Below are 15,458 nucleotides of genomic sequence, written 5' to 3'. Positions count from 1 at the left end.
AAAAATATTTCTTAATTATTTAAAAAATAAATGAAATACTGAAGAAAATAAACAAAAAAATCGTTTATTTGGTATGGGTAATAATATAAATAGAACTTTGAATAACTTGATAAGCGAATTATTGAATATTTTGAAGCCTACTTTTTGGGTTTAAATACCGATATAGAAAATGACCGTAAATAGACTCTCTCCTCAATTTTTTACACCATCAAGTTTCTTTCCATTCATTTAGTTCAGCCATGAAAACAATTTCATAAAAATTTCTTGATTAGTTTGACATTTATTAGAATTTAACAAATCATTTATATGTTTGTATGTTTAGTTTATATTTAGGTGCATTGGAGACTTTTGAAGCATGTTGGTGTTACATAATTTGCATAGATATGTCGTCTCTAGTGGCTCCAGGCGGCAACTGGTTGAGTTTTGAGCTCCAGCGATCGCTTTCTTTTGCAGAGAGGCCTCAGTAACATTGTTAAGCAGGCAGATTTGCGTACAGGATATGAGATTGTTTTTTCTGTTTAGACAAATTTGCCCGTTGTTGATGTTTTTCTGATACTTGTTTATGATACTCGAAATATTTTACGTGTATTTACCATCGCTGTTTGAGAATTTCGTTTCGGATTACGTTTCGATATCTTTTTATATCTTTTTCAAATACCCATTCGCAATATTTAAATGACAGCAACAGTAGAGTCGTTCTATGTAAACTAAGTGCGAGATATAAAACTAAATTCATAGTGCAACTAGTTCAACTAGAAAGCTTACAAATCAAGGCACTAACTAACTATAATACGACTAGAACTACATTTTGGTCTAGATTTATATTCGATAAAAACTATGTAAGAGTTGACAAAAGTTGGGCTTAATATAGAACTGGCTTAAGATCTTTTTATAAGCATTGGGGTATAGATAACCTTTAAGCTGTCATTGATCCTATAATGAATGTAAAATTATATTATTCTGAAATACTTAGGCAAAAATAAAAGTTCTTAGATCTGAAACTAATAATTCACATATGCTCTCGTTCGTATGTGTTTGGTTTTTTCTATAATCTATTTAAATAAGCATTTAGGTAAGATTTGCTCATGGGAGTTATACGAAAGGTTTTTCGAGCATATTCTTGAATGCTTATTACACTTTGTAGTTTGCAGAGACTTACTTGGCTGGCTGTGAAGAGTTAACGACAAATTTTCTATTTATGCTGGTAGAATTATGTGAATAATTTTTCTCGTTGAGAGTTTTGGATTGGTCATTCGCCAAGAAAGTCGATTTATATCATAGATTCAAGAGACAACGTAACAAGCTAGATGCAATGCCTTAGTGAGTCACTGCTCTATACGAATAGTACTTTTTGATTACAGTTAAATATCAACTAGAGATTGTAATATACCCGAGGGGTTAGATAGGAATTGCTTTGGTTATTGAATAGTTTGCTGTTCGAAATGTGGTTCTACTGTGTGGTACTGAAAAGATAACTCAACATCGATGGCTGCACGTGAAAGCTTATAGTTGCCTCTTCCCACTTGGTATGAATCAAACGCTGCAATGGGGTGTTGAGCGTTGACTCCTCCTTGGCGACCACATCGTTGCCAGCGCTAGCGCCACTAGCAGCACCACCAACACCACCACCGCCGCTAGCGCCAGCCACACCACCACCGGCAGCAGCACCTCCAACGGCCGTGATTGCCTCGTCCTTGGCCTGTTTGCCAACTGTCTGCGAGCTGCTCTCCGGCGTGATTGGTTGTCGCTCCAACATGACCAATGCCTGCTCATTGTAGGTGCGATTATCGATGGTCATCAGTATCTGATGACCCGAACAGCTATAGTAATTCACATCGAAACGTGACTCGGCATGATAATTTCTCAACAGATCCGGATTACGATTGAATATGACGCCATAGTGCCCAGTGCAGCTGGTTATCCAAATCGGGTAGTTGGGCGTCTTCAAGCGAGACCCCGGTTGCCGTGACTGGTTGACAGCAGCCTAGCGGAGTGGGAAATCCGGATGAACTTGTTCCTTAGCTTTAACTCGACTCACATTCCACTTACACTTGTTGATTCTATGTCCCAGAGCAGCAGCCCAATCATGCAACGCTTCAGTACTCCATACTGTGCCACAGCCTGAAATCGGATGGCAAATGGAAACGGAAAACAATGCAAATCTTCATCAAAGCTCTGGCCTATCGAATCTTCCACTCACATAGCTATTCTCATCGCCCACATTGATAACGCCATTGTGTATATAGGGCGTGGCACGCCCTGTCAGCAACAAGGTGACAATCATCAGCGAGCCCTCCTCATGGTTACCCATGGTTAATGGCATCGACTTGCTGGAATCCAGATCCGTGCGCACTCTGAGTAGATCGCATTGAAAAGAGTAATAGATGGATGGGATTATAAAAACTCTTTTGTATCAAATCTAATATGTGGGCGTAAAGTTCACTCGCTTTCGCTGAATTCTTACTTTCCCATCGAGCGAGTGAGTACAGCGCTATAGAGAAACAGCAGAGTGCCCGGGGTTTCCTCTTCTGTAAACTTTTGAATGGCATTAGTCAAGTGCACTAAATAAACATAGACTAACAATAAAGGCAACTCAAGCTAAAGAAATTGTTTCATTCAATAATTCGTAAACAATTTCTTTAACTTCTTTTCTTACGTATTGAAAGTTTCGCTTCAAAAAGTGTTCCAGTTCTTCGTTGGGCGAGAGAGTAAAAGTATAGAGCTGTAATAAGAATATATAAATAAAACAGAAAAAATATCTAAAATTAAAAAAGAAAAATTATTGCAGTAAAGAAAATTTTATTAAAAATAATAATAAACCAATATGTGCTGTAATGAAAAAAATAATCCAATAAATACTATAAATATTATTTAAATAAAACAATTGAATATTATTTGATAAAAAGTTGTTGAGAAATACAAAAATGTAAAATGATTTTTTAAACATTTGATAACTCAGTATTATAATAATACAATATTTTTGGAATATTTGAAAAAAAGCTTGTAAGATAATAATACATAATACATAAATAGATTTCATGGTGATATGTCTTGGAAGATATCCTAACTAATAACCTTGTGGCTGTATTGAATTTTTCCAAATTTTAAAAATTATAATTTTTAATCTTTTTTTATTCCAATTTCTGGCCAATTACGGAAATCAATAGAGTTTGAGTTATGCAATCAGACAGGCTCACCTTCTCGGTCACCGTGTCGTGAAAATAGGTGGCACTGTGATCCACAAACACCTCGTCCGCCGAGGGCAGCACCATGGTAACCTTGCCCTTGTCCGATATAATGCGCAATATCTCAAGTAGAGCATTGAAGAGAGCATCTCGCTGCATCTCAGCGGTGGCCATCAGAGGACTGTGAGGAAATCCAAGCTAATTAGCTGAGCGGAAGGAATTACTTAGTTAGAGAGGACGCACTTGGCCGTGGCTGCAGCTCGGCTGGGTTTACGTGCAAACAGCAGATACTTCAATATGAACCCTTGGACCACGGACAACATGCCGCGGGTAGCATTCCTTGGGGAACGTAGCCCATAAGCCAGCTCATCCTTGCCGGCGGCACCAAAGACGAAGGACGTCTGCAGCCACTCGGCACGCATGGGTATGCCGGCGGTGCCGAAGACCAGTTTGCGCAGCTCCTATTTAACAGGGATTAGGGATTGCCATTTGAGCAGAGAGAGGACTGTCCTTTACCGTTGCCAATTCGCTGGTGATGGGCGTGCCGCCTTGCATGATAAACTCCTTGTTCATGGTGCTAATTGGTCCGGGCGCTTTTCCAGCTTTTCTTTTTTGCTTCCGTTTAGCTAATTTTGATTTCCGCTCGAAAGAGACTTTTGCTTCGTTCCACGATTTGACTGCAAATGTGCTTCAGCTGGCTTCCACAGCTCGCTTCTAGGTTGAGATTTGCTTGACTGCCTCACTGACTGACTGACTAACCGACTGGGAAACTGACTGACTGACTGACTGACTGTCGACATTTCAGGCCTTTCACACTTCAACGTTGATTTTTAATTTCATATTTAGTCGTGGGCCGAGCAACAACAACAAGAGCAACACGTCACGAACGATGGCACATTAAATTGTGGAAGTCCTTTAAGTACAATGGTAAGAAATTAGGTTTTTCTAATTTAGGTTTTATAGCGAGATAAATGGGCTATGCTGATCAATACTATATGAGATGAGTCCTTAGATAGTGAATGCAAGCCCTAAAACAAAAACTACATTAGCTTCAGGCATTGTCTTACCTCAAGCTTGAGGTAGAGCTGAGCCTGAACTTTCCATAATTCATATTTTTTATGTATATATGTTTACTATTATATATTTTATTAATTTTCATTCCATGAAATACTATATTCAAATATAAATATTATCATCTACAATTTTAATAAATATTCCCTAACATATATATATATTAGTTTTAGCCCACTGTGCGGGTAAATTTCAGAGGACTTGGCTCACTCGTCTGTCAGTCAACGAAAGTAACTTTAAATGAAATTGAATTGAATTTAGTTCTGTGTGCTCCACGCGATATCCGATATGCTGCATATATACATATACATATGACTGGAGAAGTGAAAGTAATATAGGGAAAGAGACATAGAGACAGAGAGAGACAGAGAGGGAGAATAAAGTTGGGCGCCAAGATTTTTTTGGCATGTTTGAAGCCTGCCATGGCGGCCCGCACAACCGGAAATATGTAGTTGTTGGCGCCCATTTGTGCCTATTTCGTGGTGGGGTTGGCGGGGGCCATGAGAACATATGTGTGCAGCTTAATAGTCGACATTACGAGTTATTTGAATGATGTACACATGTCGCTGCAGCCATTGTCTAGTTTTTTGGCTGCCTAACAAGCAGATACTCTCCATTATATGAAAAGCATATACAGGCCTAGTAGCTCAGTTTAGCTGGATTTTACAGAGTACACAAATTCGGCTATTCATTATTTCATATTTTTGAAATGTATAATCGATTAGCTGGTTAACAAGTTGTGTTTCAAATCAACCTTGGAACATGTGTGATGCAATTTAATTAAAATAAATGTCCGTTACATTGATAGCTTCAAATGGCTTTTATTATGTTACAATTTGGTATTATTACACGATTATTATACACGATTTTGTTATATAAAAAAAAAGAAATATTTTCATATATCCGAATGTCGTTAAAAAGCAAATGGCAAAAAATTGATACCCGAACCAAAATGCTTATCTAATAATAATATGAAGTCGGTCACTGTCTACCTCAGCACTTGCTTTTCCTGATCCATAGCATCCTTCATTAAAGACCTAGCGCCCTCTGGTGCTCTCCCCACCAGATATAAGAAATTCAAATACCAATCAATCAAGCGAATTTTAAATGCAGATATCCACAAGCAATATTCAAAGTAGACGCGGCGGGTCAGCCAATTGAAGTACTCCAGCGGCGATCGGCTACTGTGATCATAGATGGAGCGCTGTGCAAAGCGTGCCATGAGGCAGGGTCTATCCACCACGTCACCGTGCATATTACTAATGGCGCGAACAGTATTCAAATTTCGGCTAGAGGAATAGAATCATACGTTATTATAAATAGATTAGATCGGTAGGAGCAATGCACTCACGTCACAAAGAGCAAACAGCGCGGCATCTCCCTCAGTGTACTCATAATTATTTCAAACTGTTCCTTGGCCACCTTCTGTATATGATCGACGTCCTCCTGCGTGAGTTTGCTGCGTATTCTCGGCCCCTCAATTGTCACAGGCTGTTGGAAAAGCACTGAGGCAAACTTCATATAATCGACAACATTCATCCTACGAGCGGCGGCCTTCATGCCCATCTCATCTCGCTGCACAGAGGCCACCCAGAATTGAGACAGAGCGACGCGCACGCTACGTGGCATCTCTTCATAGAGTCCGTGATCGAGTATTACAATGTCCGCTTTGCCGTTTCGCTTGTTTTTACGCACAAATACTAAATGGAGAGAGAGTTATGTTTATGTCTGTGATAGTTGGAAGCGTTTCTTTGGTTACCCACTGTTGCCGGGATGGGGATCTGCATGGACAAACCCCGATTTAAAGATTTGTTGAGCACACATTGTGAAAAGCTTTTGATCAACGTCTTTTAGACTAAGGCCGAGCTTCTTAATGCTCGCCAAATCGCTAACTTTAACGCCATCAATCCATTCCAAGGTAAGCACGCGCTTAAATATTAAATTAAATTATTAAAAATTCCAAATATTTTGATGAAATAAATCTTACTTTCTTGGTGAATCCCCAATACACTTTGGGCACATGTACGTAGCTCAGATTGCGAAGATCCCTGGCGCAGCGCTCTGCGTTCTTACCCTCTTGCTCAAAGTTCAGCTCTTGAACAAGATTCTTGCGCAGATCGTTCAATATCCAACCGAAATTGTAGTCTTTGAAAATCAACTCAATTAAGTCCTGCAGAAAGATAATCGTAGCCAGGTCGCTGATGAACCGCTTCTGTAAATCGCTATACTGGACTTTCACAGCCACCTGCTGTCCGTTATGCAATCTCGCCTTGAAGACCTGCGCCAAGCTGGCTGCCGCAACAGGTGTGTAGTCGAATTCCTTGTAAATCTTCTCGGGCAGTTTGCCAAAATCCTTCCGAAACACTTTCTGTATATCCTCCTTTGATGTTGGCAGGCATTTATCCTGAAGCTTTGCCAATGTTTCCGTGTATTCAATGGGCAATATATGATTGATGGCTGCAAATCCCTGGCCCACTTTTATATAGAGACCACCATTAAGCAGACATGTTTCCAATAAACGGTTGGCACTGGTTTGATGCACCACTTTTCTCTTCTGCTCATAATCTGGATCAATCTCGTTCAGCCCCAAATAATCTACGGCTATCAGTGTGGCGGTCTTCAGAGACCTCCCGAAGCGCACAAATGATCCACAGTATGTGAAGTCGTTGACAACCCCATCGTAACCAATAGCGCAGGCACAAGCGAGCAGACTTCCCAATCTTACGTAGGACACATTACGCCATTTGAAATGGGATCTAACTTGGCTTTGGGCTGTGGAACGCTTGCTATGGAATTGTCTCGGCACCCACAGTTTCCTGCTAACATATCGTAAATTCTGAAATCAATATTTTCAAACAATACATCAATGTTTTTATAAATATGACGCTTATGCACTTACAGGTGTTTGTAGCATTTCCAACAGAATTCTTTTATTTTAAACATTGCCAAACAGCTGTTCACCGCATATCTGCAGTTGTTGCATACCCGCACAATGTTAATGACAGTAACTATCAAATTTAGCAAAATTAATTTACATAAAATATAAATTTCACAATTTTAAAATAAAATAATATATGTTTGATGTACCGAAATTAGAGCATGATTTTAAACATTCTATTTAGTTTCACATTTTGAACAATATATATCTGTTTATTTGACGTAGTCTGATAGCTATCGATTATCTTCGGCTGTAAGGATTCATTGCACAACTATCGATTACACGTTCAAATTCCAAATTTAAATTCCAGCCCAACAAGTATTGAGTGCTACTAGAATTTGGAATCAGATGCTACAGTAGCACCAAATTAGTGTATTATATCTCCGATGTTCTTATTAAATGCAATATATATATATTTTTTTTAAAGCAATATCAATATTATAACATTTGTGTGCAAGCCCTATTTTCTTGTATATTGGTGTATTGCTATCGGTATTTAGCGACTATCGAGCGTGATGATGATTCAGAGATGTCAGCTCTTTTAATGTAAACAAATTCTTTTCAAAAGTTTCTGTATAGCACTGCACAAAATGATGAATAGCGTTATATTTAAGTAAGATAAAAATATTACATTATTTGGATTCACTTAAATGTGCTTTTGTGACCACCAGCTGCTTGCATACTTAACTACGCATGAGGTGACATCTCTGCCATTTGTGTATACGAACGCCGCTTTGTTTGTTTCGCCGACATCTGACAGAGTCAGTTCTTTTTATAGCGTGGTATCTAAAATATAAACCATTTGTTTACTTTAGCAAAGCAGCAGCAGAAAAAGAGCCAGTCTTAGATATTTACAGTGAGTGGTACACACTAGAAGCCATGTCGGGCACCATACTTGAAAATTTAAGCGGACGCAAGCTGTCCATATTGGTCAGCAGCCTGCTGCTCTGTCAAGTGGCTTGCTTCCTGATTGGTGGCTTGTATGCACCTGTACCTGCTGGCCATCAGATCGTGATGGGCATCAAATGCCGGGATGTTGCTGGCCGTCAGAATGATACCAGCTTTTTTCTGTACTCACGAGGTAACGGCGCTTGTGATTCCGTTCAGGATATAGACATCGAGCAGGATCCACTGAAGATGGCCAATCAATTGGTTTATGTGTTTCAAATGCCGTTGCCACGAGACAATCGAACGCTCGACTACTCCCGTTGGCAGCAAAATCTCATCGGAGTGCTTCAAATGGACATTGCATACGACTCCTCGTCGGAGTTGCGGGAGCCCCCCAAAGAGCTTCAACTGACAATTGACACACGGCTTGCATATCGCAACAAAAACGACGAAGACGCAGATTGGAAGCCCTATGCGCACAGCATTGAGAAGCGCTTCTTGGATTGCCGTGCAGCACACGTCGGCCTTCAGGAAATACTTTACACTTGCGACATAATCCCTCTGTTCGAACTGGGTGCACTACATCACAGTTTCTATCTGCTTAATTTGCGATTTCCCATGGACACACCAAAGCGATTAAATCTCCAATTCGGACACATGCACGATATCATATTGACAGCCATACATCAGAATGGAGGCTTCACACAGGTCTGGCTGTTGCTCAAGAGCGTGCTCTTTCCCTTCATCATCGGTATAATGGTGTGGTTTTGGAGACGTGTCCACATACTCCAGCGTTCTCCTGCACTGCTGGAGTACATGCTGCTGTATCTAGGCGGCGCTCTTAGCTTCTTGAATCTGCCATTGGAATACCTTACGTTGAGCTTCGAAATGCCGTACATGCTTCTACTAAGCGATGTGCGCCAGGGCATATTCTATGCGATGCTCCTGTCCTTCTGGCTGGTCTTTGCCGGCGAGCATATGTTGATACAGGATTCGCCCAATAAGTCGACCATACGATCACGCTACTGGAAGCACCTGTCTGCAGTTGTTGTCGGCTGCATTTCGCTTTTCGTGTTTGACATTTGTGAACGAGGAATGCAACTGCGGAATCCCTTCTACTCCATCTGGACAACGCCATTGGGCGCTAAAGTGGCCATGAGTTTCATTGTGCTTGCTGGCGTCTCGGCTGGCATTTACTTTCTTTTCCTCTGCTATATGGTCTGGAAGGTATTCAAGGACATTGGCGACAAGCGCACATCGCTGCCATCCATGTCCCAAGCCCGTCGACTGCACTACGAGGGTAAGTCGAAAGCTAAAGTGAAAACCAATTATTTAAAATATTAGTTATGCCACTGGTTTTATTACCTGTTACGGGATTTTTAAAACCTAAATATCAAATAGTAGGCGATTATTACATTCGAAATCGAATTTAGCAACGGAATAGTTCACTTGAAATCTTCATAAAAATGGCCAAACATGTTCCAGAGGCGACAATGGATCAGCCGATTTACGCCAGCTTCTTCTGTGTAATGGGCGTAACCGCGGCGATTGTGTTCACAACTTTGGGGGCCGCCTATGGCACGGCTAAGTCTTGCTTGGGCATTGCCTCGATGTCGATAAAGCATCCGGAGCTGATTATGAAAGCGATTATACCAGTTGTTATGGCTGGCATTATTGCTATCTATGGTCTGGTTGTGGCTGTCCTGCTGGCCGGCTCGCTCTCCCCTCTGTACAGCAGCTTCACGGCCTTCCTCAACTTGGGTGCTGGGATTGCTGTTGGTCTGTCGGGAATGGCTTCCGGCTTTGCCATTGGAATCGTGGGCGATGCTGGCATCCGAGCTACTGCAATGCAGCCGAAACTTTTCGTTGGTCTCGTCTTGATACTCATCTTTGCCGAAGTATTAGGTCTCTACGGGCTCATTGTAGCCATCTATTTGTTCACCAAATAAAACTGCCGAATAATTAATGAATATAATTTAATTATAACTTTTTTGAACGTAATCTCGATATGTTATAATCTACAATTGGAAGATCTGTCTATTGTAGGTCTTATCTACCGCTTCAAATTCCTTATGCTGGCCACTTTGCTGTGCGCCGGTTTGACCGTCGCCGGCTTCATAATGGGCCAAATGGCCGAGGGACATTGGAAGTGGAATGAAGATATCGAAATACAGCTGACCTCCGCTTTTCTCACTGGCGTCTATGGCATGTGGAACATCTACATCTTTGCCCTCCTCATCTTGTACGCTCCGAGTCACAAGCAATGGCCGACAATGCGTCACAGCGACGAGACGACCCAATCTAATGAGAATATTGTCGCCTCTGCTGCTAGCGAGGAAATCGAATTCAGCAATCTGCCCTCCGATTCGAACCCAAGCGAAATCTCATCACTCACCTCCTTTACGCGCAAGGTGGCCTTCGATTAGGAACTGGCCAAGTTTTATGATTTTCCGTTGTGTGCCAAACTATTTCTTAGATATGTGTTTGGCGAGCAAACATTAGTATTATAATTTCCAGTAACAGTTCTTGCCTAATTTCTTGCATTTAACAAAACATTTATATATATATATTAATATTACTCATTAGCGTTCATAAATGTATTTTTATAGAATTTTCTCTGCATGCTCAAAGTAGTGTCATATCCAAGTCCAAAAGTTTTACTGATATTTGTAGTAAATGCGTGTACTTATTTATTTTTTGTCTGTATGCCTCGGCAGTATTATCTATATATGGAAAACTTTTTAACTAGCCTTTAAGAGACTCTATAATCGAACCCGAACTTTTTTAAGGTGCTCATGGTTGCATGCACAACATTTAAACAGAACATTGAGATATATATTATATACATACAACCAATATCAAATCTTGTCAACTGTCAATCGTAGAGCAATTTCTTACTCCATTAGTAATTCAAATGAATAAAGAAAAGCAATATTTAAATGATCTTTTTTGCCTCTCTACCATATAATTCGCTGCGGTGTGCGATAATTCTTCCAAGAAAATTCTTTTGTTAAGTACACGTAGAACGTAACCACATTCAGGAGCAGGTTTCCGCCCAGCTCCAGCCACTCGGCAAAGCCCTTCCGAGCGGGTCGCGTATGCAGCCGAAAGATTATATATGGCACCAAAAAATATCGCACCTCGAGCAGACGTTGGAAGCACAACACCAACACCAGAGCCAGCGGAAACATCAGCTTAAAGCTATCGGACATATGCCTTAACCCGCAACAGAGCAAAGTCAAAGCCAGTAGATAAACTGGCGCCATGGCATAGCGGAACCACCAAAATCGGCCGTAGAGGCGACTCCATACGTAGAAGGTGTAGTGACGATTGTCAGCTAGCAGATAAGGATGAACCACAGTATTGTAATGCACAATCGTGGCTATGAGCAATGTGGCCAACATCGAGAGCACTAAATGACGTCGCAGCAGTCCTAATGCGAATCGAAGTTGTCGCAGTGTATTGGAGATACCAAAGCCAGCGGCGAAAATGGAAAAATAAAAGAGCTGTGGTAAATGCAGAGTAGCTTCATGTGCGCTCTTGTCGCCTAACACAATGGAGCCATTGATGCAGATGAAACCAATGAAGGGTAATATAATGGAGGCGTAGAAGCAGCATTTAGCCAAAACACTTAAAATGCTATTGCAAATCAGTTGCGGACTGCCTAGCAGCTGTTGCCAAAGCTATAAGAGAAGAAATTAAAATATGTAAATCAAAATTATAGAAGTTCGTTCAGATATTGTTGCGCACCTTGCTGCTAAATAGGCGTACCGGTCGTTCGTTAGCCGGACAAGATCTCGTGCACTGCTGCACAACGGTGTCCAGAACAGTCATGCCACAGCACATGCAGACCCAAACGATGTTGGTCTGGCGCATGAGCACACTTGCAGCACCCCACACAGCGGCGGGCAAATGAGCTTCCTGTTGCCAATAGTTGTAGAACAAAAGCACCATGGTGAGAGCCAACGTGTCAGTATAGTACAAATGGCTGAAAAAGTAGAGTGGAGGCAGCACAGACATTGTAATTGCCTCATGCGCCGCATAAGCATTGCCTCCTACGCCTGCCAGCGTTCGACGCCGTATTTTGTAGAGCAATAGAATGTTGATGCCAGCGCCAATGAGGCTTAGTAGACGGAGCCCCGTGACTGTGCAGCAGTTGATCGGCTGCAGCACCAACGCAATGAGATATAAGCCCGGAAAGGTGGTAATCTTGGAGTCCCACTATAATAATTGCAATTGCCAATTGATTTGATTCTGTTGTCATGGTTGCAATTGCAATTGCATTTACATACCACATCGAATTGTTTGCGACAGAAAGCCAAGCCCTGTGGTATATGAAATTCTTCGTCGATGATGTACTCAGCTGTACCGTTTACGCGCAGAAACAGAGGCAACGAATATAATACAAAGCCCACAGGCAGTACTAATTTCCAGGACAACGACATTTTCACAGGGCCATTGATCAGAACACTTTGTTTATTTCTGCACAACGAACCGGCTAATCTAAATAATTTTATCGCCTGGAAACTTATCGATATTTTGGTATTTTATGATTAGAATTCCTAATAATACCAAAACCTTTCTTTAACAGATCTGTTATTTTGAAATTTGTTGCGGGATAAATTTGCAACTGCTTACAATTACCAGAAATGAATAAAAATTATATTAAGCAACATTCATTAGGGATTTAAAGAATATTTAAATTAGTTTTATTGGGGGTATAAAATTGAAAAGAATTATTTCTGGCGAAACTACAAATCGCATTCGAAAGAAAAACAATTAATATTAAAGTTGCAATTAATTATATAGCCCTAAAGTAAAACTTGAAGTGCATTAAGTGGACTGGAAAAAATAGAGATACCTTAAACACCTTTGAATACATTGAGACGTAAAATTTATAAATCACATATTCTAATTTTAAGTATTTTGATTGAACTACAGAGCTTTTTCAAACTGCTTCAAATCATTCATTCAAAAACTTTTTGTTTGAATTTATAGGAAATGATAGCAACAGGTATTTGAGAAATATGTTTTAGTAATTTTTTTTTTTGCTATAAAAGAACAATATTTTGCAGAAATTGAAGTCTGGTCACATTGTCTGAAAAACAGCTGTTGCTTATATACTTTCTGCGAGTGCATTCTACATTGTTTATGTTTTTACTTTCGGTTTTGAGAGTATTTTGAAATGAGCAAAACTATTTTAGATCTTAATGATGATTGCATTGAGTGTTTATTTAAATGTCTTCCGATTGATACTCACCTGAGCTTCGCAAGAGTTTGCACACGTTTTCGAAACGTTTGGCTGAATTATCGTAAATACATATATGCTCGACTTGAGGTTGGAGAAACAAGCGCTGAAGGATTTCAACAAGAGCTGTTGTTACTGCGACAAATAAGTGAACATGTAAAGCATTTAACTATAAATATGAACAGGAACTTCGACTGGAGTGGGGCGCCATTAGCACAGTTCATGGCAATCCTACCAAATATGTCTGCACTTGAACGTGTTTTACTCTGGATTAAGGAAAATGAATCACATAAGACTTATGAATGTATCCTGCGAGCTCTTGAGCTATTGCCAAGGATGCAAGGAATTGCCACCTATCAAGATAGTTGGTTACCCAAACAAAAAGTAATCCATTGAGATATTTATTTATAGCTTTCTTTCAGATAACGTTATTGATAGTGTGTATCAGTTCAACGACTGTGAAAGCCTGCTTAGGGAATCGGCTCACAGTAGAGACCCGCTCATGGAATTCATTGAAAACCATACGAAAATACGCGTGTTGCTATTCAATGATGCATCCATTCGGCCAACTCTTGAGGATCTTGTGCGGCACTCAACGTGTGTTAAGGAGCTCACTTTTCGCATGACCCAAAAGGCTGCTGAGTACGTGCCTCTGGCTGAACTGCCTGCGCTAAGGGAGCTACATATCTTTGGCAATGGCCAGCAACAGGATTGCTGCCCTCTGCTACCATTAGTAAAAGCAATATCCTCCAAGCTATCCCAGCAACTGCACACCTTAACGATTAATGCGCCTGGACTTGGCTATCCAGAAGCCTGTGAAATTGCACGTATAAATAGTTTGCAGCGATTGGATTGCCATCTTACAGATCCACAGTGCCTGGAACCTTTGATTGCTCTCAATCAGCTCACTGAGTTATTTATACAGCTGCCAGACTGTAGTCCTATCGACGACTTGGTTTTAGATATAATGAAACATTGCCAGAAGCTAAATGTTTTAAGAATAGATTTACCAAACTTAGGCTCAAATTTTCTTGCTGAGGCTTATAAATTGCTGCAACAAGTGCGAGATCCAAGCAAACAGGAGCCATTAATACTTCTGCTGGGCATCAATTGTACAAATTTAGACAAGGTAAGCTCATTCGCATTGAGTCTAAATCAATTTTAAAAATTAATATATAACTCCTAATTGCAGAATATGAATAGTTATTTAAAGGTAATACGCCAAGAATAACAATTAGAAGTGCTCTAGTCGAGACTGCCCAATATCCTGATTCCTGCGTCCTGATGAAGAATATATATGGGGTGTGTCGCGCCTCCATCTGCCTGATATTTTAAGTTCAATGGATTCAGGACATAAAAAGACGTCAGTTGATTTTTTAGTTTGATTGAACTAGTTTAATAGCATAAGAGGATAAATAGATAGGAAATAAATTGTATTTAGTCAAATTAAAATAAATTGTTATTCAAACGGCATGCGACTGCAATATAAGAATGTCATAAAAATTAATATTAATTAAATCAATATATTGTATATAGATTAGATATATTAAAGACGCAATTTTCCAGATTGAATGATTACCATTTTAATTTTTTATTCGGCATAATATTTGAATTTACATATTTTTAACATATAATAATTTTTAATAACAAACAATACAACTTAATGACTACCAAGAATCCTTGCCCAGCTGCTCAGCCTAAGAACTAAGACGCGATCCTCGCAGCTTGTCGGGCGTATATATATATAAGGTTTATATTACTTTTGTGTTCGGATTTAATTGTGTTCGAGTGTCTGTGTGTGTGTAGATGTAGCTGAAACCTTTAGCTGTCCTGATCATAACAAAAACTCCACCTTGCGCATTCGTTGCTACTTGTTGACGCTCCGGTATATCATTGGAGCGGATCGATCGTTAGTCTTCGTGTGGCGCAACTTGATCGTGGCGAATTGCGAGGCGCTGCAAAGATGAACGAACATTGCGAGTAGAACCAGGCTGCACGCCAGCTATGCTATGCTACTCTAGTTACTACTGAGGCAGAGCACTTACTACAGACTTGTTTGTACAATACATTTATGCTTATAAGGGAGGCACAGAGACTTGTGGAGACAGGGCTAGTAAGCGACTTTTAC

The 15,458-nt window shown here is 40.2% G+C and overlaps 6 protein-coding genes across 8 annotated transcripts; 3 read left to right on the top strand and 3 right to left on the bottom strand.

Annotated features, from left to right (window-relative positions):
• Window positions 1–260: 260 nt before the first annotated feature.
• Window positions 261–3,881, bottom strand: LOC6583114 (inactive ubiquitin carboxyl-terminal hydrolase MINDY-4B). The gene is made up of 8 exons (XM_002008756.4): window positions 3,702–3,881; window positions 3,429–3,646; window positions 3,198–3,366; window positions 2,657–2,722; window positions 2,465–2,535; window positions 2,201–2,354; window positions 2,050–2,121; window positions 261–1,984 (listed from the first exon to the last, which is right to left on the bottom strand). Exons 1-8 carry the CDS (start codon window positions 3,756–3,758, stop codon window positions 1,451–1,453), a joined length of 1,341 nt encoding a protein of 446 aa, XP_002008792.1. The 5' UTR covers window positions 3,759–3,881; the 3' UTR covers window positions 261–1,450.
• A 1,171-nt stretch (window positions 3,882–5,052) lies between these two features.
• On the bottom strand, window positions 5,053–7,399 carry LOC6583113 (uncharacterized aarF domain-containing protein kinase 5). 2 transcript variants are annotated; one of them, XM_002008755.4, is made up of 5 exons: window positions 7,156–7,399; window positions 6,244–7,092; window positions 6,020–6,185; window positions 5,608–5,956; window positions 5,053–5,545 (listed from the first exon to the last, which is right to left on the bottom strand). In XM_002008755.4, exons 1-5 carry the CDS (start codon window positions 7,168–7,170, stop codon window positions 5,245–5,247), a joined length of 1,680 nt encoding a protein of 559 aa, XP_002008791.1. In that variant the 5' UTR covers window positions 7,171–7,399; the 3' UTR covers window positions 5,053–5,244. The 2 variants fall into 2 exon arrangements, with proteins under 2 accessions (XP_002008791.1, XP_032587256.1); XM_032731365.2 differs by lacking the exon at window positions 5,053–5,545 and having other exon boundaries at window positions 5,851–5,956; window positions 6,016–6,185.
• A 315-nt stretch (window positions 7,400–7,714) lies between these two features.
• LOC6583112 (protein wntless) lies at window positions 7,715–10,660 on the top strand. Its single transcript, XM_032731156.2, has 3 exons — window positions 7,715–7,807; window positions 7,866–9,382; window positions 10,129–10,660. The coding sequence occupies exons 2-3, from the start codon at window positions 8,074–8,076 to the stop codon at window positions 10,506–10,508; spliced, it is 1,689 nt and encodes a 562-aa protein (XP_032587047.1). The 5' UTR covers window positions 7,715–7,807; window positions 7,866–8,073; the 3' UTR covers window positions 10,509–10,660.
• LOC26527567 (V-type proton ATPase 16 kDa proteolipid subunit) lies at window positions 9,395–10,062 on the top strand. The gene has a single exon (XM_015162742.3). It carries the CDS (start codon window positions 9,549–9,551, stop codon window positions 10,029–10,031), a length of 483 nt encoding a protein of 160 aa, XP_015018228.1. The 5' UTR covers window positions 9,395–9,548; the 3' UTR covers window positions 10,032–10,062.
• An 86-nt stretch (window positions 10,661–10,746) lies between the features above and the next one.
• LOC6583111 (putative Dol-P-Glc:Glc(2)Man(9)GlcNAc(2)-PP-Dol alpha-1,2-glucosyltransferase) lies at window positions 10,747–12,596 on the bottom strand. The gene is made up of 3 exons (XM_002008753.4): window positions 12,375–12,596; window positions 11,833–12,303; window positions 10,747–11,765 (listed from the first exon to the last, which is right to left on the bottom strand). The coding sequence occupies exons 1-3, from the start codon at window positions 12,525–12,527 to the stop codon at window positions 11,040–11,042; spliced, it is 1,350 nt and encodes a 449-aa protein (XP_002008789.1). The 5' UTR covers window positions 12,528–12,596; the 3' UTR covers window positions 10,747–11,039.
• Window positions 12,597–13,164: 568 nt separating this feature from the next.
• On the top strand, window positions 13,165–14,902 carry LOC26528425. 2 transcript variants are annotated; one of them, XM_015162741.3, is made up of 3 exons: window positions 13,165–13,694; window positions 13,753–14,459; window positions 14,523–14,902. In XM_015162741.3, the coding sequence occupies exons 1-3, from the start codon at window positions 13,268–13,270 to the stop codon at window positions 14,559–14,561; spliced, it is 1,173 nt and encodes a 390-aa protein (XP_015018227.1). In that variant the 5' UTR covers window positions 13,165–13,267; the 3' UTR covers window positions 14,562–14,902. The 2 variants fall into 2 exon arrangements, with proteins under 2 accessions (XP_015018227.1, XP_043865691.1); XM_044009756.1 differs by having other exon boundaries at window positions 13,165–14,459.
• The last annotated feature ends 556 nt before the right edge of the window (window positions 14,903–15,458 follow it).

The sequence above is a fragment of the Drosophila mojavensis genome, unplaced genomic scaffold (genome assembly GCF_018153725.1).
Source record: "Drosophila mojavensis isolate 15081-1352.22 unplaced genomic scaffold, ASM1815372v1 contig_74, whole genome shotgun sequence".
NCBI lineage: Eukaryota > Metazoa > Arthropoda > Insecta > Diptera > Drosophilidae > Drosophila > Drosophila mojavensis.
Note: the sequence above shows the minus strand (reverse complement) of the source record. Positions and strands in the feature narration are given on the sequence as shown.